This window comes from Sus scrofa, chromosome 1, assembly GCF_000003025.6.
Source record: "Sus scrofa isolate TJ Tabasco breed Duroc chromosome 1, Sscrofa11.1, whole genome shotgun sequence".
NCBI classification, from domain to species: domain Eukaryota; kingdom Metazoa; phylum Chordata; class Mammalia; order Artiodactyla; family Suidae; genus Sus; species Sus scrofa.
The window spans coordinates 14,027,285-14,052,560 of record NC_010443.5 but is presented as its reverse complement, the minus strand read 5'-3'; the positions used below and the strand labels follow the sequence as shown (position 1 = coordinate 14,052,560).

The 25,276-nt window shown below is 42.3% G+C and overlaps 1 protein-coding gene across 1 annotated transcript in view; it reads right to left on the bottom strand.

Annotated features, from left to right (window-relative positions):
• The window catches only part of SYNE1 (spectrin repeat containing nuclear envelope protein 1), a 486,068-nt gene that overhangs the window by 149,151 nt on the left and 311,641 nt on the right, over window positions 1–25,276 (bottom strand). Inside the window, 7 exon segments of the mRNA XM_021084410.1 lie at window positions 222–413; window positions 4,638–4,811; window positions 6,309–6,503; window positions 13,709–13,870; window positions 14,082–14,249; window positions 22,250–22,390; window positions 23,473–23,667. Of these exon segments, the coding sequence (XP_020940069.1) occupies window positions 222–413; window positions 4,638–4,811; window positions 6,309–6,503; window positions 13,709–13,870; window positions 14,082–14,249; window positions 22,250–22,390; window positions 23,473–23,667 (1,227 nt within the window).

The window sequence follows — 25,276 nt, the reverse complement described above, 5'->3', positions numbered from 1 at the left end:
ATTTTAAGTGATGTATTTGCTAGGTTTTGATCATTACTAGGTCCATTTTCTTAACAGTGCAATTTTCAAGTCTCTGAATTCAGAGTTCTCACTAAACCTGTTTGAAAACCTACAGTGAGTGTAAACCAGGTGTGCACATAAGTACCCGTGACCCATGCTCAGAGGGGCAGACCTGCCCTGCGCAAAGGCCCGGCGCAAAGAGGTCCCGCCCAGAGCCTCACCTGCATGTGGAGCTGCTTGTCATGCAGCGCCCTCTGCAGCTCCAGGAGGCTGCCCTTGAGGGTTTTCAGTTTCCCCGCCAGCTGCTCAGCCTCATCCTTGGTGTGTGCCTTGCCCTCCAGCAGCAGGTTTTCATTGTGGACTGAGAGCTCTGATAAGGCCACCACCTTCTGCTCTATTTCCACCAACATGTTCTGGAACAACAGAAATGAGGCTGAAATTCACATACCCTGCCAGCCTCTGCAAAGACCGTGTCTCATTGCGAAACCCAACACTTCATGTGTCTTTCACCACAAGAACATGCCTCCATGATTTTTTCCCCTAGTTTTTCTGTTTTTTTACTAACTTTGGGAATGGTACATAGATTTTAAAGTCTCAGAGCTTCCGAATTTTTTCCTATTTGAGATGAGATATTACATAATGACAAACATATGGAAAACACAATTCATCTATACATTTGTATAGATAAGGACAAAAGACCACGCCTTAGTGTTAACCCGTTATTAGGAGTATTTTACTATTTTAGTGTTAGATGATTATGCTAGTAGCTAATAGTAGTAAAGACCTCACATGATCAACCTTTTTATGTTATTATTATTATTTTTTTAATGGCTGCACCTGTGGCCTATGGAAGTTCCAGGGCCAGGATGGAACTGATGCTTCCACAGTGACCGAAGCCACTGCAGTCTTAAAACCACTGAGCCACAGTGGAAACTCCCTTTTGTATCAATTAAAAGTGGACTCGCTTTCTTTCCAAACATTGTTTTGGGAGGTTGATTTTTTTTTTTTTTTCCCTTTAGACTGATGCTCTTTTCACTTGATTTTAGTTATTTTTGTTTTTTATATAACATATTTTTAAGCTCACATATATGAATGTTTTCCTAAGAATTTTACCATCGTTTTCTGTGACAACACTCTAGCGCTACAAGGTTTTCTTCTACGATAGACGCCAAATCCAGAAAAAAAGCAAAATAATCTCCCCTCTTTCAGTGGGGAGATTTAACAAAACCCAGGAGTTCCTGTTGTGGTGCAGCAGAAACGAATCCGACTAGGAACCATGAGGTTGTGGGTTCAATCCCTGGCCTTACTCAGCAGGTTAAGGATCCGGCGTTGCCGTGAGCTGTGGTGTAGGTCACAGATGCGGCTCAGATCTGGTGTTGTTGCGGCTGCAGTGTAGGCAAGCGGCTACAACTCCGATTAGACCCCTAGCCTAGGAATGTCTATATGCCGCAGATGTGGCCCTAAAAAGACAAAAATAAATAAAACAAAACCCAAAAAAGAGCAAAGAAAGCAAAAAAGATAACAACCATATTATTTTCTACATAAACTATTCTGTTTTTATATTCGCTAACTCTGAACTCTCTGAAATGCATTTTATAATTGATATTCAATTATATGTTAATAAGAAAAGATATTTTATTCTCCTGTACAAAACCAGAATTATGACCATCAATTTCTTTTTTTTTTTTTGGTCTTTTTGCCATTTCTTGGGCCACTCCAGTGGCATATGGAGGTTCCCAGGCCAGGGGTCTAATCGGAGCTGTAGCCACTGGCCTACGCCACAGCCACAGCAACGAGGGATCCAGGCTGCATCTGCGACCTACACCACAGCTCACGGCAACGCCGGATCCTTAACCCACTGAGCAAGGCCAGGGATGGAACCCACAACCTCATGGTTCCTAGTCGGATTCGTTAACCACTGTGCCACGACCAGAACTCTCACGGCCATCAATTTCTAAGAATATAAGTGTGAACCAAAAACCTAGAACTAAATGGAAGAGTGAAAATTTTCATGAGGTGGGACTTGATTTCCTGAGAATTGTTTTCGAGGCACTAATACCATTCTGTGAAGGATTGCCTCTCTCTCCTTTTTTTTTTTTTTTTTTTTTTCTTTTTATGGCAGCACCTGTAGCATATGGAAGTTCCCAGGCTAGGGGTCTGATTGGAGCTGCAGCTGCAGCCTGTGCCACAACCACAGCAACACCCAACATCGGATCGGCGTTGTATCTGTGACCTACACTGCAACTTGCGGCAACCCAGTGAACAAGGTCAGGCATCAAACCCGCATCCTCATGGACTATGGGGGTTCTTAACCAGCCGACCCACAGTGGGAACTCCAGGACTCCCTTTCCATCAGGCATTGCTGGCACAGTGCCAAGGGCCCGCAACACTTCTAGGGGCCCAAGAAAATGCTTTAATTTTAATTTCTTTTAAAATCAGAAGAAAAGAAATGAACATCATATTAATGCTACCACCAAGATTATGTTAGTCCCTGCACCAAAGCAGTTGTAAAATACAAATACAATTTTTAGTGTTTTTATAGAAGAAGAGGCCCATGGAAGCCAAGTACCTAGGGCCCCCAAAGCCAGAATGGGGCCCTAATTCCGTGTAATAGCCACAGTTATAATTATACATATATAATTAACTGGCTTAAATGCTAGGTTTAATGGACTGCAGAACCACTGTGCACTTGTGTGATTCCATATGCTTTGAGTTTTAAAAAATACTGTAAAACACCATTTCAATACTTAGTAAAAGTCCTGAAATATACTATCTCAACTACGGACTTCATGCATAACTATAAAAATAGAGACATCCAAAAGGGAGAGGTGGGAGTAGTGAGGAAACATAATTTTGAAGGTAATTTTGAGTGCTAGAAGGGAATGCTAAAAATAGACATCTCTTTTTCAGGAAAGGAGTTTAAGAAAGATGATGTAAAGAACAGAAAACACTCACACATGGCCCTCTATTTCCTACCAGCGAGGCAGAGATGCTAGGAACACACATGAATAAGTTGCCCAAAGAATTAAAAGCCCCATTGTAATAATTAATTTTACCCCCACATCTCAAATCATAAAAGGGATGACCAGAAGGACACACTACAGATTAAGAAAAAAGATAGCATTCATTCATGAATGGCTTTTGCGTATTTCCTCTGATTCCAAATGGGAGAAGTACGAAGTCAGGCATACTGATGTTGAACCCTCGTATTAGGCCAGGTTTTCTAGAGACTTGCTGGTTTGTTAAGCGAAAGAGCTTTTAAGACCTACTTTTCCCATGCATAAAGTCTGCTGTGTTGATAATCTTTGAAATTCAATGAGAGGTTCAAGGGAGGTTCACCATCTATTCACCATACTTCTACGTGTGCTTGAAAGTTTCCATAATAAAGAGGTAAGAAAATAATATTAAAATAAAAACCTTAATGCCATTACTTATGACATTAACTCCTAGAGAGCGCACATCAGAGGGAGGCAATGCTCTGCTCCAGAAGATAATTCCCAGTGTTCCCGTCATGGCTCAGTGGTTAACGAACCTGACTGGGATCCATGAGGATGTGGGTTCGATCCCTGGCCTCGCTCAGTGGGTTAAGGATCCAGCGTTGCTGTGAGCTGTGGTGTAGACTGCAGATGTGGCTCAGATCCTGTGTTGCTGTGGCTGTGGCGTAGGCCGGCAACTGCAGCTCCAATTAGACCTCAGGCCTGAGAACCTCCATATGCCACCAGTGCGGCCCTTAAAAAAAAAAAAGAAAACTTCCCGTGTTCAGTCTGTCTGCCTATAATTGACAGTTTTGCCAAGTTTTCCAAATAATATTTCAGAACTAGGATCAAAATTGCAACAGGCCACTTAGAGACACCTCCTGTTGTATTTACCCACCATCTGATTCACAGATACTAATTTTTCTCATTGGGTTTGTATTCCTCATTAGCCACCAACTGTAGATACCATGAGAGTTTAGACATCTACCATTGGTAAAAAATGTCCTTCAGGAAACTGAAGATTTTCTCAAGAGTAGATACTACTTGTGAAATTTTTCAAAAGATTTAAGTTCAAGTCCAAGTCTGAATTTCATTTGAGCTTTAATACAGTATTGTTTTTCTACTCTCTAAATATATAAAGTATATGTGTTATGAAAAATCATATAACCAAGCTTTGCTAGTATTATGTTTTCTGAGGTTAAAAAATGTGCTTTGTGGAGTTCCCATCGTGGCTCAGTGGTTAATGAACCCAACTAATATCCATGAGGACACGGGTTCGATCCCTGGCCTTGCTCAGTGGGTTAAGGATCCGGCATTGCCGTGAGCTGTGGTGTAGGAGGCAGACCCGGCTCGGATCTTACATTGATATGGCTGCGGCGTATGCTGGAAGTTATAGCTCCGATTAGACCACTAGCCTGGGAACCTCCACATACCGTGAGATTTGTCTAAAAAGACAAAAGACAAAAAAAGAGAAATGTTCCTTGTGGAATTCCCTAGTGGCACAGCGGGTTAAGTGTCTGGCATTGTCACTGCAGCGCTCCAGCTTGCTGCTGGGGAGCGTGTCTGACCTCTGGCCCAGGAATTTCCATATGCCATGGGCACAGCCAAAAAAAAAAAAGTGACTTATGATGTTGGCAACTTCCTTCAAGGCCATTTCTGTACCTGGCAGTCCACCAGCTGGGCCTCCATGTCCATGGGCTCCTTGGGTGTTCCCAGTGCAATGTCCAGAGTGGCTTTCGTGCTCAGGAGCCAGTGGTCCAGCTCGTCGGCTTCACAGCGATACCTCTGCAGGGCCTGCTCCTGTCTCTGTTCTTCCAACTGATCATTTAACTTCTCCTGATGAATTAAGTAGAATGGAAGACAGATGACCCTCAGGTAAAATCACTGGGATTCAACCACAGTAGAATAATGGGTCTCAGCTCTGGCTGCACAACCCAATCACCTGTGAAACTTTAAAAACGTACCTATGCTTTCCACATCACATTAAATCAGAATTTCTGAAGGTGAGCCTCAAGATCAGTTGTTTTTAAATACCTCTCCAATGATTCTAATGTGTGCCTAGAGTTAAGCATTCTTAGCTAATACACCTATAGTGCAAGGCCGACACCATGAATGACAGAGCTGATTAAGGACTAGAACAAAACAGTGGCATAAGACAGTAGGTAAATCAACAGCTACTTGATTTCAGTGCCTGGGAAACTATAGGGAGTTGTGGGGACTGTGGCGAACACATCCAGTCCACAAGAGAGCACACCACGAAGTTTCAGGAACTGATCCCCTAGAGGAGGGTGTGGCCCAGTGTTAGTTTCTTGAGAAAAGGCAAAAATTCAAAAATTTTGTTTAGCTTGCTGTTTTTTTTTTTTAATGATGGCAATTAATTCGTATTAAAAAATATGTCATTTCAAAACTCCAAAAGGGCTTCATAGTGTGATTAGGGACAATATCAATGAATTAAAAAGTTAATTCTAAAGATAATCTAAACATTTAAAAATTTTTTTAACAGTCTATTATTTTCTTTATTTTTTATTAAATTGTTTAAAATAGAGGAGACACATTGATTTTAAATTTCTCCAAAACAAGGAAATACATGAATGCGTGATCTGACTAATTTTATAAAAGGTAAAATGAGAACTAGCCTACATAGCCCACCCTAGGGTGATGATTGGATTATGGCATAATCAGCAGCTAAATAAAATAATATCATGTGGATAAATAACTGATTATATGCCAGAGAAGCTACTAGAGCCTAGAGATACAAGGAAAAGGACACTCTAAATTACAGGATCGACAATACGAATCTCATATATGTTTAGGGTCAGGAATTTAAAAGTAACAAACAAAAGGGAAAACGACATTTTCAACATATATGATATTGTGACTAAAATTTATCTCTCTGTTAAATAATAGTAAGGTTAAGTCCCATGAGAACCAGAACTGCAAGAATATTTTCCTGAATCAATGTGCTGGAATTGGCTGATGGTGACTAAGGGTTTATTCATTCCTAACCCCATTCGTAAAATGCTCGCATTTAAACACAGCAAACCATGAGGCGAACCTTCTACAATTCTTCTTTGCAAGGCTCCAGTCTACCAAGCATTTGCTGTCCAGTCTCAGTTCTGCATGAAACTGGGTGAAAAGGTGCATTCGTGGCTACACACTGACACAGGGCTCTGTTCACAAGGCCCTTCCCGACAAAATGCCAGCTTCTTTCGAGGGAGAGCAATAAACATGGCAATCACGGAAGCTGCCCACAGGCTTGTCCACGCCAGGCCAGGAGTTAAACTTGGACGTGGCGGGGGCGGGGGGGGGGGCGCCCTCAGGGTGGCTCGTTACCTCCAAAAGCTGCCGTTTCCCTGCCGCCTTCATCTTGATGGTGGACATTCGCTCTGCCAGGACGGTGAGCGTGGACTGCAAGGCCAGCTGCTCCGCGGGGTCGGACTCGGGGGCCTCGGACACCAGCTCCTCTGCGAGGGCCGCCTGCAGCTCTCGGATTTCCTCTTGGAGCATGAGAATCTCATCCATCAAAGCCTGGGGGAAAGACTGTGGAATCACTCTCGTGTATGTATTTTGGGGGGACTGCAGAGACGTGGCACTCGCTGAGTCTCCTGGGACGGAGACTGGAGATACTCCACGGGGAAGTCCTTGAACCAACAAACAGGGGGCCTACTGACCTGCCTCTGTAAGTGACAGTATGCGAGTGAATGTCAGAAAATCGGATTCTAAGACCGTGTGTACCAGTTAACGCAGATGACTTTGAACAAGTTAATTCATCTTTCTGGTTTGCAACAGGTTCATCTGTAATCCATGCCGGGGTATGCTCAATTATGTCTGCGTCTACAAGTCTGTGTTGAAAATAAAACTCATCACTTTCTTCCTCCTCAACATTCTTCCCACTCCGAATTTCCCCAAGTCTGAAACAGCACTGCATTTTAATTACAAACTCACATTATACAAGACAGGAAAAATCTGTCATCTGTTTCCATGTTGTTACCCTCTCTTTATTTTTCTGTGTACATTATCTACTCCCATTTGTGATGTGGCTGTCCCTTCATGGGTAAAGAATTCCTTAGTGATGTCTTTTCTTTTCTTTTTTTTTTTTTTTTTTTGGTCGCATACGTGCCCAGGCCAGGGATCAAACCCACACTACAGCAGTGACAACTCCAGATCCCTAACCACTAGGCCACCAGGGAACCTCCCTACTTAGTGCTGTTATTTGATAAACAGAAGCAGTTCATTTTGTTGCAGTCTAGCATATCCATTAAATGGTACCATGAACTGGTTTGTCTCTAGTTCATTACAAGAAAAAGACAAATGCTATTATTTTTTTCTTTTTATGGCTGCACCCAGGGCATATGAAGCCTCCCAGGCTAAGGGTCAAATCAGAGCTGGAGCTGCTGGCCTACACCACAGCCACAGCAACACAGGATCCAAGCTGTGTCTGCGACCTACAGCATAGCTCATGGCAATGCTGGATCCTTAACTCACTGAGCTAGGCCAGGGATTGAACCTGTGTCCTCATGGATGCTAGTCAGATTTGTTTCCACTGAGCCACGATGAGAACTCCAGTAAATGTTAAATTTTTATAGCAACCTGCAGTTGACATATCTGAGCAGTATTTTATTTTATTTTACTAAAATATTGGTCTATGATGAGTTACAAAATAAAACAAAAAAAGTTATATACTGCAGATACTTTGAGAAGCAGTTTAAAAATTTTTTTTTTAAATCTGCACATTTAGGTCTACAATCCACCCAAACTTAATTTTTGTGTCTAGTGTTAAGTAGCGATCAAAATTCTTTTTCTTTCTTATTGACACTGTATCATTTAGTGAGAAGGTGATTTTTTTTTTTAAGCCCACTGTTTTGAAGTATAATTTTGGGCATAAGCCAAGTGTCTGTGTAGGTGTGAGAGTGCTTCTGGCTTCTCATTCTGTTCCACGGACCCATTTGGCACCTGTATCAATACCACACTATCATAATCACCATAAACTTTATTATAAGTCTCACTCTCTGAAAGGATACAAATCTTTCCATGTTATTCACCTTCTTGAAGGATGTTTTGGCTATCCTAGACTCTTTCCATTTTAGATATACATTTTTCCCATATGTTTGCAGTATATTTTTGAATTCTCTTATCAATCTCCACCAAAGAATTTGCTAGGAGGTGTTCCCTGGTGGCTTAGTAGTTAAGGATTTGGCATTGTCACTGCTATGGCTCAGGTCACTGCTGTGGCATGGGTTCAATCCTGGGAACTTCCCCATGCCAAAAGAAAAAAAGAATTTGCTGGGATATTTTAATGGGATTGGAATAAATTTACAGACCATTATTATTCATTTTACATTCAACATGCTTTTCAAGGTCACATTTACAGCACCTCCCACCCACTCCTATTACCGTGCCAAAGTTTCAAAATCTGTGTTGCTCAGAAGAGCTCTTAGAATCTCCTTTTATCTGCTTCCCAGCCCTGCCACCCACAATCACATGGCTGGGTTTTGCACAATATGTTGGTAATTCACTCCACCCCTAAGTCACACATTGAAGAAAAAAGTGTCTAGGAGTTCCCACCGTGGCTCAGTGGTTAATGAACACAACCAGTATCCATCAGGACGTAGGTTTGATCTCTGGCCTGGATCAGTGAGTTGAGGATCCGGCGTTACCGTGAGCTGTAGTGCAGGTCGCAGATGTGGCTTGGATCCTGCATTGCTGTGGCTGTGGTGTAGGCCTGCAGCTACAGCTCCGATTCAACCCCTTGCCTGGGGACCTCCACATGCTGTGTGTGGGGCCCTAAAAAGACTAAAGACCAAAAAAAAAGTGTCTATTTCAAGTATGCACATAGTAGGTGCCCAACACATCTAGGTGAATTAATTCTGATTCATAATAAATAAAACAGGTACCTGAATCCTGAAGCAATGGGAGGGAGCCTTCAACATCCACTTAATCTCAGTGGAATTGACCAACCAGATGTTACAGAGAAGTGAATAACCAGTTTATTTCAAACTCACAATACTCTGCAACAGCTCTCTGAATGTTCTACAGTAAGTGATGAAAGAATTAGGACTCCTAGTGCTGTTCGTTTCCATACTGTGAGAGTCAAGACTCTCTATGCTTCAGTGTGCTCTCAAGAGAGTATTTTTGGAAGGATGCTATAGCTTTTAACTTCAGGATCCAGCAGCCAAGCTTACTGGGGTCAGGGTGGGGTTTTCTCTGGTGGTGATGTAAATGTTTTGAAACCAGACAGACAGGGTGATCATATGATATTGTGAAAGTACTAAAAGCCACCGAACCATACACTTTAAAATGGTTAATTTCATATGACATGAATTTCACTTCAATTAAAACAAACACACAAGGAGCTCTCGCCATGGTGCAGTGGTTAACGAATCCAACTAGGAACCATGAGGTTGTGGGTTCAATCCCTGGCTTTGCTCAGTGGGTTAAGGATCTGGCATTGCCGTGAGCTGTTGTGTAGGTTGCAGATGTGGCTCGGATCCCGAGTTGCTGTGGCTGTGGCGTAGGCCCGCGGCTATAGCTCCGATTTGACCCCTAGCCTGGGAACCTCCCTATGCCGTGGGAGCGGTCCTAGAAAAGGCAGAAAGACAAAAAAAAAAAAAAAAAAAAAAAAGGATCCGGCAGGCATATATGTCTTCACCCTGTAACTCTGTCTCTCTGTCTCAGCTGGTGGCCAGCTGCTTTCCTACATGCGACTCAAAATTAAGGAGAGGACATGAAATGTACCTCTTTGGGTTTCTGACTTGTCTTTACAAGGAGGACATGTGCATGGCCATTTGTGGTTTAGAGAAGTACCTTGGGCTTTTCTGAAACGACTTACTCTGGGGAGAACCTGGAGCTCATGTCCGCTGCAACACCAAAGGTGAAGGGGAATTTCATTGTGACTTTCAGAACTACCTATGTCAGCATGGTTCATTGTAAACGTTGAGCTGTTCTATAGATTAAAGAAACAGAATCAAAATAACCTCAGAGCTCTGGCTGCTAACCGTGATTAAGTCTGGGTGTGGCAAAGACAACACAGGCCCACGAAGCATTAGTTGCTCAGGATAACGAAGGTTCCAATTAGAGGGCTTAACACTCAGAACAACAGCCACAGGTCAGCTTATGAACTAAAGTCTTAAAATTAAGCCTATTGTACAATTTAAAGAGGGTAACAGGAAAGGCACAGCACTCCACCCAAATTCAGTAGATATAGACAAGTGTTTAGATGTAAAATGTAGGAATTAGATTAGCTCTTTAAAGAAACATTAATACTTCCAAGAGAGTGTTGGGGGAAAAAATAACAATTGAAGTATTTTTTATTCATTTTTAAAAAGTACAAAAAGCATCCTGGACTTTCTCACCCACATTCTGTTGCAATTTAGAAAGAGTAATTCTATATTACTTGAGATTTTTATTTTTTATTTATTTATTTACTTATTTATTTTTGGCTGCACCTGTGGCATGCAGAAATTCCAGGTTCAAGGACAGAACCTGAGCTACAGCAGTGACCTGAGACACAGCAGTGAGGACACCAGATTCCTAACCTGCTGAGCCACCAGAAAACTCGTATGTTACTTGAGATTTTTAAAATATCATTCCAGAAGCCAAGAACCAATTTAGACATTGTGATGCCACTAGGTTTTCATGTGGGCAGCTCTGTCCCAGAATTTGTAGAATTTAGGTACAGACAGCAAAAGTTAGCTAAAGTAGGTCAGATGGGAAATGTTAGATTTATGATGCTACATTATAGATTATAAATAATTATACATTATTTGTAATGTTCTCTCTAATTAGAGCATTAGTATAATTGTTAAGCTCAAATGATGGGTAATCATAGAATTAGCTACATCTCCTGGCTGCTATAATTGTTAGATTACCATTCCCATTTTAGAAAGGGACAAAAGTCAAGTGGTTGGCCTTAATTACAAGAAAAGTCAGAGGTTTATTTATAATTTATGATACTTAGCATTAATATGTCATTTTGAGTTTTCTCTATTAAGTCTCTTGAATAAAATAATAATTTTGCTCTACATTCAGTTTGTGTGTTTTCACGCCAATGCCTGAGAGGTAGGGTGTTGCTGGTGATTGGGAGCTAATTTGCATTTTAATTAGGAACTCTGGAAGGCAAAGCAGACCACCAGGATCCTGCTTTCATAGTCCCCAAATCCTGTGGGACCTGGTGAAAGGTCTTTGGGAGCTGTGGCCTGTCACCTGGTTCACAAGAATGATGAGCCCTGAACAAAGGCAGAGGGTGACCCGAAGGTACCCAAAAGTGGAGAGAGAGTCAAAGTCTGTGAACCCCCTCCTGGAACATTGGCTTCTGATAATCTGAGCCTTTGAGACTCCAATTCAGTCGAATCCAGACTTTGGATAGTTTATGCCAAATCTCTTTTGGTTGCTGAAAGGAAATTATAACCAAATGGATGAAAGTTCTCTTGTCTCTCCAGGTACAGTGAAGAACAGGTTAGGGGGTGGGGTGGGCAGACAGTGAGCTTCCTGGGGGGCTAAGGGGACAACCAACCCCTCCAGGTGACAATGAGGTGGCTGGTAACAATTAGACAACCTGAGCATCAGTTAGGGAGGACTGCAGTGCTCCGGGGAACACTGCCTGCTAGTAGGGAGCTAAGTCCTTGGTTTGATCCAGGTAAACAAAGGTTCATTCTGTTTTATTATTTATTTTATTTTTATTGCTCAACCAATTTATTACATTTGTAGTTGTACAATGAAGGTTCACTTTAATTTTATATTTTTAAAGCACCATTCTCAGGCCAGATGGACGATGGATAACTTTAGGAAAACAAAAAGACCCACAGAAGGTCATTTTACCAAAATAAGGCCTAATAATAGATGCTATACACTCTGATCTCTATCTTAACGAAGTTACAAATGTGTCAAAAACCTGAAACCACTATTTCTCAATGCGCTGCTGTCTCTAGATGAAATGTTCTCAGCTTTGTGTTATACCGCAAGATCCTTTATTGTAAAAGAGTGCAATTTAATCTTAGATGACACATATAAACAAGCAAGGTATTCCAAGGTTATCCTGGAATATAAAGATTTTAAGTAGAGGAAAGGTAAAAGTATAGAGTTTCACTCTTAAATCTGATAAATGTCCCAGTATTTGATACATACGTCATACCTGCTTTTATAGCTCTTAATTTGCACCTAAAAATATCTTTCTCTTCCTCTGACTTTGATAAAGTTGCTACATGCTGCTCCTGAGTTCTGGTCAGGTGGATGCAGCATTTTCTTGAACCATGGTTACTGAATATTTAGGTGACTGAATACTTAGGTGGCACTTGGACCCAGTTACACCTGGTGGTACATTAATAGCACACCTGATAATGTTGCTACAGCATTAACCATATTTTAGTCTAGGCACTTTCTTAGCATGCATTTAATTTTTTTTCCACAGTCATGGTATGTGGAAATTCCTAGGCCAGGGATCAAACCAGCGCCACAGCAGTGACAATGCTAGGCCACCAGGGAACTCCAGCATGCATTTTAAATTGACGCATTTTTAGGAGTTCCTTGGTGGCCTATCCGTTAACGATTTGGTGTTGTCACTGCTGTGGCTTGGGTTCAGTCCCTGGCCTGGGAACTTCTACATGCCACAGGTATAGTCAAAAAAAAAAAAAAAAAAAAAGACAGGAGTTCCCATCATGGCTCAGTGGTTAACAAATCCGACTAAGAACCAGTGGTTAACACCGACCTGTGGTGTAGGTCACAGCCACAGCTCAGACCATGTGTTGCTGTGGCTCTGGTGTAGGCCGGCGGCTACAGCTCTGTTTGGACCCCTAGCCTGGGAACCTCCATATGCTGCGGAAGCGGCCCAAGAAATGGCAAAAAGACAAAAAAAAAAAAAAAAAAAAAAAAAAGACAATAAACGGTGCATTTTTAACAATATATGAGTTAGGCTAATGTAATCATTTCTGTTTCTCACATGCTGCAGAAATGCTGTCTAGTTTCCCTTTTCAAGAATGATCCAAGTCTGGCACAAGCACAAGATTTTGCCTTGGTACCCATTATTCTTCAACTACTTCTTTGCCCACAGATGCCTGCAAGTTATTTTCTTAAGTGAAAAGGGGACCTGTGGGCACCTACTAGCTGTTTCTTCAAACAACAGTACTCACAGGGAGTTCCTGTAGAGGCTCAGCAGAAACGAATCCGACTAGTCCCATGAGGATACAGGTTCGATCCCTGGCCTTGCTCAGTAGGTTAAGAATCCGGCATTGGCGTAAGCTGTGGTGTAGGGTGCAGATGTGGCCTGCTTGGTGTAGGCCGGCAGCTGTAGCTCCGATTTGACCCCTAGCCTGGGAACCTCCATGTGCCCTGGGTGTGGCCCTAAAAAGCATCGGAAAAAAAAAAAAAAAAAAAAAGGCCCCTGAATCATAGTAGTTAATAAATGTTAAATATTAAAAAGAAAAAAACAACCAATACCCACAGAAGGTAGACATGGCTTAAAACACTGGTTCAAAACAGAATAAAAATAAGGGGGCAGTTTAAGGGGAATACACTTTGTGTAAAGTAGCAACACCAGGGTCTGAATTCCTTTCTTCCCCCCTTAGATCCCTCCCTGAAGCAACGTGGAAACAATCCCTTTGTTGGAGTCTTGTTTCCTCTGTCACAACTGCTGCGTTAAAAAACGCCAGCCAGCTCTCTCAAAGGCGTGCTTGGCCGGCCAATCCAGAAGACTGCATGGATTCCATCCTGCAGGAAACTGAGGTCATGGCTATTTTTACCTGGTGTTCGGCCATCTGGCTCTCTGGACTCCTGCCATGCTCGAGACTCTCGCTGAGTTTCATCTCGACGGCTTCCATTTTCGTGGAGATGGACTGCAGGGAGTCCTGGTACTTCTGCTGGCGCTCCAGCGCTTCATAGAGCGTGCGCTGCTTTTCGCTGATCTAAAGCAGAAAAGGGATATTACCAAACGCTCCCCAGCCCCTTATCTTCTGGATTACGACACTTCTTTCCTCACTGCTTTTCCTCCGTGACCCAACAGAGGGTATCCAACTGTCCCTGGGATGTGGAGACATTATGCATTTATTTCACAAGTCCGTCGCTCCAGTAATCGGTGCCTGGTGGGCTAAATAATTCCGCATTTGGAAGACCTACCACATTCTTTAAGGTTTCCCAAGAGCGCTGCAAATCATCCAGCTTAGCAGTAGCCGATGGCTCCAGTCCCGGCTCGTAGAGCTCCCGTGAGGGCAATGTGCTGGGGGGGATCCTGGCGGCTTCTGTCTGCAACCTCTCTGCAGACAAGGCTTGGTAATAAGCGATGTCCTGTGGCAAAAAGCACAGTGTTGGATTCAGGAGGAAGACAAAGTTTAAGGTCATGTTCTGGGTACAACTTGCCATGTGGAGAAAAGGTTTAGGATTTGTACCCGTCCCAGGGGGCTACACCAAGCATCGAGGTCAGATAACCCTTGTGACAAGAAGGTCACATCAAAGTACACTGTAGTTATTTTAGAATTTCACCTCATACCAAAAAAAATTAATTTATCAATATCAAGTTGCCCAAACTCATTCCTACTTATATTTGGTAAAATGGAAATACAAAGGATTTAAATGGTATACGCATTTAAAGACTGATTAACCAGTATAGCAAAAAAAGAGAATCTAAATGATCTATTTGCATGCTGTTTAATTTGGAATTCAGGTTGTGGCTCAGGGGGTTAAGAACCCAATAGTGTCCCTGAGGGTGTGGGTTCCATCGCAGGCCTTGCTCATCAGGTTAAGGATCCAGTGTTGCAGTGGCTGTGACTTAGGTTGGCAGCTGCCTCTGATTTGACCCTTAGCTCAGGAACATACACATGCCGCAGAGATGCAGGCATACAAAGAAAAAAGAAAAAAAATTGTTTAATGTACTGATTAAGGTTTTGAATAATTTTATTTATTTTTTAAATGATTTTTATTTTTCCATTATGGTTGGTTACAAGGTGCTTTTTTTTTTTTTTTTTTTTTGGCTTTTTGTTTTTTTTAGGGCCGAACCCACAGCATACGGAGGTTCCCAGGCTAGGGGTCTAATCAGAGCTACAGCTGCCGACCTACACCACAGCTCACAGCAATGCCGGATCGTTAACCCACTGAGTGAGGCCAGGAATTGACCCACAACCTCATGGTTCCTAGTTGGATTCGTTAACCACTGAGCCACGACAGGAACTCCAACAAGTTTTGAATGATTTAAAAAAGTACTTGATTTAAATAAAATCGAATCTATAGAATGTCGTATTTTTTTTTTTCAGATACAGCCAGATCTTCAATATTAGTGAGTTTTATTATTCACAGAATTGAAACATTTTAATATTAAGTCAGGATAAATGTAATGGGAAAGTTAAAACCACTCTAAGAAACAAAGAATAAAGAGGGTTCCTTCGATTCGATTCCTGCAAGTACATAAGAAATAAAGTAAATGCTGAAAAATGAGGCTTTTGTATGTTTTTAATTTCTTGGGTAATAATAACATTACATATTTTATTAGTATTGATAATGGAATCTACTCTATCCAGATACATACTTTGTATGTTTTTCACTGTTTCTATGCTTAGCCGTATATTTATAGACAGTGAACTGGGGAGTAATGTTTATATTCTGGGAATTGCTATCATAAGGTTCACTACTTTTGCAATTGTACAAAGATAAAAAATTGGAGACTTATTGATAATAATGTTGGCAAAAAATATTGAAGAAGGCCCCAGATGCCCCAGAAACCAGGGCGAGAGCAGGAAAGAGCCTGGTGTCTTGAAGGTCTGCCAAGGGCGGAGGAGTCAGGGCCCCTGAGACTCCAGTTGAAATTCTCCTCCTAAGTAGCTGAAGGATTGGAGCAAGTCACTTGCATCTCACGCATCGGTTCCCTCACCCGCACAACACAAGGGTGGTTTCAAAGATTAAAGAAAGTGATGTTTGAGTGGCTGTGAGATCTTCTCCCCTCTCACTGCAGTTGCCAGGGCTTCCAGGTAAGCCCCCAACATTAACTGATGACACTGGAACAAGGAGACTGGGTCCTTTTCATTCCTGTCACTTATCTTTAATGGATTATCTTGGTATTTTCAAGTCCTTGACAGGCTCATAGCCATTCGTCCTCACCCACTTCCGCCCCTTGAACAAGATAGGCTGTCATCACCGAATGGATTCCCCCGAGTGTATTTCTGGCTGTGTCTGATTTATTTAAAGCCTTCTCTTGCCAACACCTCGGTTTCCTGTGCCCCTTTAACCTCTGCTTCAGCCACTTGGAAAACCCCAACCATGACTCAATCCAACTTTTCCTTCCAGAATGCATGTGCACACATAAACACACACATTCTCAAAGCCATTGAGCAGATAGACTCTAACTCCCGCAAATTTTCAAGTCTGTCTATATTGACTCACCTCTATCTCACTCTTTCTGGTCCTCTTGATTAAGGACCACCCTCTTACCGACTTCCGCAACCTCCCCCACCTTTGCCATTTCAAGGATCTTGGTCCATCAGCACTGCCTCCCTCTCCACTGACTTTCAAATCTCTTCCACCTGAAAACACCTACACACACTCTCTTTGATTCTCTTCTTGCAGGATGTCATAGGTTAGAAAGTGCGCCCCATCACAAGGTGAAGGCTTGTCACACACACAGACATTTGCACACACATCCGTAGCCAGCATTTCTTCCTTTGCTCCCTTTGCTTCATAATCCAGTTTCTGCAAATGGTAGGGTACACTTCATATGTTCACTTTCTCACCCTCGGTCCACTTCCAAGGGCCCGGTTGGGCTTTGATTCTAGTGACTCAACTGAAAGTGCTCTGGCCTCAGTCGTCAGTGGCTCTTTTCCATGATATGAAATGACGATGTTTCAGAGCTTCTTTTGCTTGGTCCCTGACTGGCATTCAATCCCAATGACCGTCACTTTTTGGAAACACTTTCCCTTTAACCTCTGTTCTCCTCTCAGCTCTCTTGTCAATCTTTTTCTTTTGCAGTTTGTTTTTGACCCTCATCCTTAAATATTGCTGTATTTACAAGCTCCAGACTCACATACCCAGTTGTACCTGTTTAGCCCACAGTCTCCTCAAACACAAGGTATCAAAAAAAAGTCTAAGATGAAAAATGGATTTAGGAAAACATGATAAAGTATTATCCATCTTTCAGTAAATGGAACTTCTAATGACCTAACCTTGGATTTATTCTCTATTTCTTCTCTCCCTTACCATCCACTGCTTTATGTAAGGATGAAGTTCTATACCCTTGCCAAAGCACTGGTTCAAGTTCACATTACAGCAACAACATTCTAATTCTCAGGTTGCAAATGAGGCAGCCTGCAGGTTGCCTCTAGCCTGTATACATTTAGCTTGGGGTCGAAAGTGTTTTAAATTGTTGAAAATTTCTCTTCATTGAGACAGGCAGCTTTCATAAGAATCCCAATTCATTCCCGCTTCTCTTGCACATCGGAAGGGAGGCAAGACAGGACTGTGTCTTCATGGCTACAGTACTTCTAACAGAGGAGAGGCTGCCTCATTCATGTTCATGGGGGAAGCACTGTCCAGGTCCCTGTGTCCTCCTGCTGTTTCTCTCATTTACATCACCAGGCTGGACCAGGCATCAGAGTGTACAACCTTTGTCCATCACTAACTTCCCTGATTCTGGGTATGTCCATCTCCATTCTCCTGTCCACATTGATCCAGAATGACCTGTTCTAAAACACATTTCTGTGCAGAGTGTTCAGTTAAATTCCTTCTGTGGTTAAGCATTAGCTTCTGGACAAAGTTCAGATCCTTTGATGTGGCATTCAAGGTCCATCAAGATGTGTTTCCTGGATCCCACTCAGCTTCCCTGTCGCTTTCACCTCAGCCTCCAAATCTACATTTGTCCAACTCTACTGATAGTACTTGCAAGTTGCCTTCATGGACCATTCTCCTGCGTGCTGCCTGAAAGACTTCCCACATTTGCTTCCTTCAGCTTAAAAACTCCCATCTAATTGGGCATCACTGGAGTGCACCCCAATTGTGCCTAACTCGCCCTGCATTAAAACTAAAGAGAGAGGGGCATCCTTGGTCCAGGGAACTCCAGCCTTGGTGAGGCACTTTCTCTGTGTCTTTCCCTAACACTGTGCTTCCCACCACTACAGCGCTGGTCCCACTTCACAGGATTCATCTGCCTGCACTCATCCAGACTATCAATGGGTTCCTTAAACACTGTGACAGTGTCTTTGATCCTGAGGATATCATGGAGGGTTTGGCAAGTAACAGGCAGACACAGGCATTCATAAAAAAATTGCATGTGTAAAAGCACTTTTGTAAATGTTATCATTTTGTATACATGAAGGTAGTACTATTTTTTGTTTGTTTCTGTTTTTGATTTTTAGGGCCACACCCTCAGCATATGGAGGTTCCAGGCTAGGGGTCTAATTGGAGCTGCAGCTGCCAGCCCATGCCAGAGCCACAGCAACGTTGGATCTGAGCTGTGTCTGCGACCTACACCACAGCTCACAGCAACACCAGATCCCCAATCCACTGGGCAAGGCCAGGAATAGAACTCATAACCTCATGGATACTAGTTGGATTTGTCTCCACTGAGCCACAATGGGTACTCTGGAAGGTAGTACTTTTAACTACCACAAGGACAAGCAAGATGCTGCTTTAATGTAAACATTTTATTTCTATTTTATTTTTTTGTCTTTTTGTCTTTTCAGGGCCGCACCCTTGGCATATGGAGGTTCCCAGCCTAGGGGTCTAATATGCCACAGCCAAAGCCATGCCGGATCCAAGCCACATCTGCAACCTACACCACAGCTCATGGCAACTCCGGATCCTTAACCCACTGAGCAAGGCCAGGGATTAAACCTGTAACCTCATGGTTCCTAGTCGGATTCGTTTCCACTGCACCATGATGGGAACTCCAAATGTAAACATTTTACATTAAGTATTCTATTAGAAATAAAGAAGGTTCTCCTCTAGAAGAATAAAATAAATTTGTTACAAAATCTTTTTTCTGACTTGTATGCATGCACGCACGCGTGCACAGCCTATTAGGAATGACGACTCCTGGTTTCCAAAAATAATTTGAAAATGTATCACTTTTTGTAGATTAATAACACATCTTTCTGAGGACATACATTCAATAAAAGGGATCAGTCCTATAACTCTTCGATAAAGGCAGTATTTGGCATAGTGAGGGACCACCCTTAGAAACACATCTCTTGTTACTTATGTGCTTAAGTTAGGAGAGCTTATTATTCAGCAGATTCCTAAGGAATTCAATTTGGAAAACCACGGCTACCCTTTGATCAGCATTTTCCAATCTAAAAGGTACTTTCAAAATTAACATCAGATTCAACTTTCACGATTTCATAAATTCAGTAGCATTGTTTCCCAGGACAAATGAGGGGACTGAGGGACTTTGCAGAGACTCTCAGCTTAGAGGAAGAAAAGCTGAACTTTGCCCGGAGCCCGGGGGTTCTATCCACTATACTACTCTCTTTGCAAACTTCTACTTCCTCCAACTCTTCTGAGGAGCCCAAGTCTTGGCTTGCTTTTTAATAGGATCCAGAAGCCTGCCGCAAGTTCTGCGGCTGCCTCGTTATTTCTATCCCCAAGTAAACTAAACTGTTATCACATTTCAGCTAATAGCTACTGTCAGAGACTGAACACCCTGACTGCGGGGGCATTGGTTCGTTATATAATGGAGATCTACTTACAGGAGCAGCAAGCACACAGCCTTTTTATAACAGCTGCGATTTTATAAAGCTGTTATATTTGGCTGCTCCTGGAAACAGCTGTGCACATTCCATACGGTGTTCTGAATCCGCCAGTGGGAACGTATGGGAACTCTAAACGTTCTCAGTGTCTAGAGAAAATTTTGTAAATCCAAGCAGCGCTGACCCTGTTGCAGGATTTGTTCCTTTTCCTCTGACTTACATCACTGGCCAGAAATAATGCGTGGCTGTAATGAGGGGTTGATTTGTGTAACATCAAGCATTAATACTTTTGCTTCTAACAGTTTTCTGGAGTGTAGCTGTTTGCTATCAACGAAATAAAGATTCCCCCCGCCCCATACTTGCAGGACCATATACAAGTATGTTAAATTAATAATGTAACTTAAACTGATTTTTCCTGTGTTATAGGAGACAGGGTCAAAATGAGATCAAGACAAAGCACGATTTTGCTCATCATTCTGGGATTGGATTGAGCTTGACAGTTAAAAGAATCATAACAAAAATGCTTGCATATCTGATCATTTACAGAACAGTTTCCCATGCACATGGAAAGACATTTCATAAGATGTAGCACTGAGACTTCTAACTTTAGGAAAGGGCTATTCTTCCCACAGTGTCAGCCCGAAAGTCAATGTCCATTGTTCAATGTGAAAATTTCAAGAGCATCAGGCACCTTATATGGGATACATTTTTCCTACACAGTAAAAAAGCTGACTCTAGCCATATTTCTATGATTTCAATGACATCTGTGACCACAGGAAAGAACACATCATCAAAAAATGAGCAATTCATGTTTTAAAATCAGAATTTGGAGGACAGTTTCCCAAATTCTCCAGAATACTGTGGACTTCTCCTTTTTATTTTATTTTTTTAATTTCCTCTCATCACTTTCGTTATGATTCATCTTATGGCCACCTTTCTCTAGATTATAAGGTGCTTGAAGACAGGGGCCACCTCTGTCTCTTTCTTTGTTACATCTCTGGAACCCAGCACAAGAGTTCATGCCCGTTAGGTACTCACAATGTGCTTGATGAATTAATACCTTCCTTAGAGTGACATACATTTTTACCAAAAAAATTGTCTTATTTTATTCTTTCTTCATTTTATTTTCCCTTTTTGGGGGGAGGGGTTGGTGGATTCTCTTTAACACAGAAATCCTATTTTAAAAGTTCCTGCTGGAGTTCCTGCTGTGGCGCAGTGGTTAACGAATCCAACTAGGAACCATGAGGTTCTGGGTTCGATCCCTGGCCTTGCTCAGTGGGTTAAGGATCCAGCATTGCCATGAGCTGTGGTATAGGTTGCAGATGTGCCTCGGATCCCCTGTGCCTGTGGCTGTGGTATAGGCCAGTGGCTACAGCTCCGATTAGACCCCTAGCCTGGGAACCTCCATATGCCACGGGTGCAGCTCTAAAAAGCCAAAAATTAATTAATTAATTAATTAAAAAAAAACAGTTTTAGTTATCGTTAAAGCATCTTTTTTGTTTTCTATTCAACATTTTTATGACAATTTTTTGAAGTATTTAATTTAGTCTAATCTCTATTTAATATAATGTAGTATAATGTACACTAAAAGTCACCTCATAACAAAGTATTGTTCCGATTTTTGAGTCTGTTTGTTTTTGGCTGTGCCTGCAGCATGTGGAAGTTCTTAGGCCAGGGATCAAACCTGCTACAGAGCAGCGACCCAAACAGCAGCAGTGACAATGCCTGATCCTTAATCCATGAGCCGCCAGAGAATTCCCTTGTCCCCATTTTATAGGAAATAAAATTTAAGATTATTGAAAATTAAGAAAATTCAGAGCTACTTAGGCATTCCAATATATATACTAACAGACAGCCTTTCAAGTGGTTGACAGTTAGTAAATAAAAAAAAAAGTCTCACATAGCGATCATAAATTTTCCATCTTTTCTGGAGTCCCCGTCGTGGCTCAGTGGTTAACGAATCCGACTAGGAACCATGAGGTTGCAGTTTGATCTCTGACTTTGCTCAGTGCGTTAAGCATCCAGCGTTCCCGTGAGCTGTGGTGTAGGTTGCAGACGCAGCTCAGATCCCGAGTTGCTGTGGCTGTGGTGTAGGCTGGGGGCTACAGCTCCGATTAGACCCTTAGCCTGGGAACCTCCATATGCCGGCGGGAGCGGCCCTCAAAAGGCAAAGAGACAAAATAAATTAAATAAATAAAAATAAATTTTCCATCTTTTCAAAATCTGAGCTGGTGTCAACACTATGCTCAGTGAATGTTAAAACAGCAATAGAAGCACGTTATTTTACAATGGCCACGCAAACATTTCATCTTCTGTTAGGATGCAGTATTCCATTACAGACAGCTGTTAGAAACCAAAGCCAAGAAGCCTTAAAGCAGGGCCTTCTCCAGCTATAATTTCCATGACCTAATTTTTGCTCATCTCATTTTAGTCGCTCAGGAGAGGAGTTGGCGGGCTAAGCCAGTATTGCTCTCACATGACAATCAGAGTTCGTGCAACTATTGCACTTAACGGTGTGTTTCTTGAGGTCCAAAAACGCACACCCACGATCCAATGAGAACAGAGAATGGAGTCCTGCATCCCTTCAGATATCTTAGAGCAATGCCAAGTGGGTGGTACCTGATTAACAGAAGCCTCTGTATTAGCCACAGGTGAAGGGGAGCGACAGGCAGGTGGAGAAGAAATCTCACTGTTGGTTCCCTCCTCCCCAGACTCCTCAGTGACAGGTGACAGCAAAGTGTGACAGCGACCCGCAGTCATCTGTCCCATAAAATGTTGCCCAAAGGACATGAAAATCAGTTAGCTATGTTAACAAGAGGCCTGGTCAGGCACAGGTCAAAACAGAGATAATTATACAACAGAAGTTAGAGTTATTGAGACCCAAATTTACATACAAATTCCGTGTTGCTATTTGAAAGTTTTCATGTGACTATGATGCTAGGGACCGTTTGCAAAACAAACAGGCGTAGGGGATGCATGCTACATGACAGAGTTCTGTTGCTGATTAAATATTCCTTTATTTTCCTTTTCTCCATTGTTGGTATCTTTACAAATAACTATTAAAATCATACAAATGAGAGAAGGGTCTATGAAATCAAGCTTGGTCTTTTTTTCATATTTCAAATTCCAAATATTCTATCGAGATAAATGCACCCCAAATAATATATCACCAGAAGAGTCCACATATGGTTATATACTACCCACAGCACAGTACCTATGTGTGGAAAATATACAGCACTAGAAAACACTGAGCTACAAAATATTCGATGCATTCTAGATGCAAAGTGATGGGGAAGTAATGCTGCAGAGAGAAATTAATGGAACTTATTTGTTCGAATCCACAGCTAAACTTTGGGTTTTCTATTTTCTTATTTTTCTAATAACGACTTGTCTTCTCTCTTTCATTAAACATTTATACAAGAGCATACACAACCATACCTAGTCAGTCATTGCTTTAGCTGGAAAAACACACACAAAACATGTGTAGCATGATTCTCCCCTCCCCCAGAAAACTGTGCAAAAGGATTTTTTTTTTGAAGCTCAGAGCCTCCTGTATTATTGCTAAATTATAAGCAAACACAGGGCCGACCTTCAGCACGAAGTAATTCAGGACTCCCAAACAAATGGCTTCATTTCAAGTGGCACTGTTTACAGTGTCAAGGATTGGCCTTGGTCCAAATGTAATCAGAGAGTTAAGGGGACTGTTCCCCAGTTCTCACCCTCAAGACCTACCACTGCTCCCTAAACCAAGCCACGGAGAGGAGCCTGGAGCCACCAGCCAGGGGACAGTCAGAAGAGCGCGCCCGGAGGCGTCCAGCAAACCGGCCTTGACCCTTACTTACCATGACCACAGAGGGGTGGGCCGAGGTCGCGGGGAGGAGCTCCCCGTCCAGGTCCTCCGTCCCCTCCGCCAGCCCCTCCACCTCGGTCACCGTCAGCAGCATGGTGGCGTGCTTGGCTTTCATGGTCAGCATCTTGCACTTGGAGTTCAGAGAGGCGATCTGCTCCTGGTAGCCCTTGATTTTCTGAGCCAGCTCCTGAGGAAACATTTCCCCCCCGCCCCTCCGTGTGTCAGAACAGCATCAGAAGGAAACAGAACTAGTAGCGTTCATCCTCCTCCGGGCCTGGCCAATGAAATCACAGAGCTGCGCCAGACGGAGCGGCGGGGAGGCAGGATGTGGACGGTGCGAGCGAGGAGCCCGGCTGCCGCGCGCCCCGAGCCAGACCACCGCGCGGCGGGGCCCGGAAGGGGCGCCGCGGCCGGCGGGGCGGGGGAACGACGCCCGGCTGCCCCGGGGATTCGAAGCCGGAGAGATGCTCCGGCCCGATTTGGGACTTTACGTAACCTTAAGGACTGGCAAGTTTCTTGAAAATGCCCAAGGAATCTGAAATTGCCAGATGGTTCATGCCATGGAAATTAGGTCATGTGATGACTAAAACTTCAAAAAATGCAATGCTCAGCTCTTACCCTCCCAAATATGTCAAATAGAGTAGTCATTTGTGACAGGCATGTAACAATGTAAACTGCTTGTGAATTCCTGTGACCCTGGGGACTTGTTTTGTGCAGGTAAGTTAAATATTACATATGAACCCCCCCTTTTTTTGCAGATTACTCACAAAATAAAATTTTGTGCATTCGTGAAATTTTCTCTCACATGCCTCAAATGCTTCTGATGCCTTATACTAGAGCTCTGAATTTGAAGTTCAATTTTAATGACTTTTAAATTCATTTGTTGTTGAAAGAAATTGTTTTGAGAGGTAGAGATTTTTACATTTTTACCAAGAGCGTATTGAAAATATATTCTGAACAGCACATAGCTATTAAAAATAAAAAATATTAAAATTTCTAAAATAATTTTAAAAGGTAATTATAAAATGTTAAATTTTTACTTTCTTGCTTAAAAATGCATACATTAGTTAAAAAATGAAGATGTAAACATTAACTTTTTTTCCACTTTCAAGGAAACAAAAACATTAATCCTAAAAGTAGAAAATCATTACTTTTTTCTATTCCTTTTGGCTCCTTGGCCTGAAAAGCTATCATTTAGTATTTATACAAAACACATTTTGTGACAGTCTTTAACATGAGTGTGTGTATACACACTCAAACTAGCTTTGAACTTGACATTTGAACTAGAGCTTTGAAGTTCAGAAACAAAACGACAGCAACAAAATGGTATATGTGTGTATATGGATATGCGTATATGTGTACACACACACACACACACACACACAGACACACACACACACCATTTTGTTGTTATTGCTGTCATTTTGTTTTTCCTCCCCAACCCAAACTGACTGAGTAGAAGGGAAAATATCCAGCAGAACCTAGCCTGCAGCCTGTCTTCTTTCTAGTATAGAAGTATAGGATTATTTATTTATTTATTTATTATTTATTTATTGTCTTTTTGCCTTTTCTAGGGCCGCTCCCGCGGCATATGGAGGTTCCCAGGTTAGGGGTCTAATCGGAGCTGTAGCTGCCAGCCTACACCACAGCCACAGCAATGCCAGATCCTTAACCTGCTGAACGAGGCCAGGGATCGAAACTGTGTCATCACAGATGCTAGTCAGATTCGTTAACTGCTGAGCCATGATGGGAACTCCAAATCTGCTCAATTTAAATGGAGCACTAATGGGCTAATG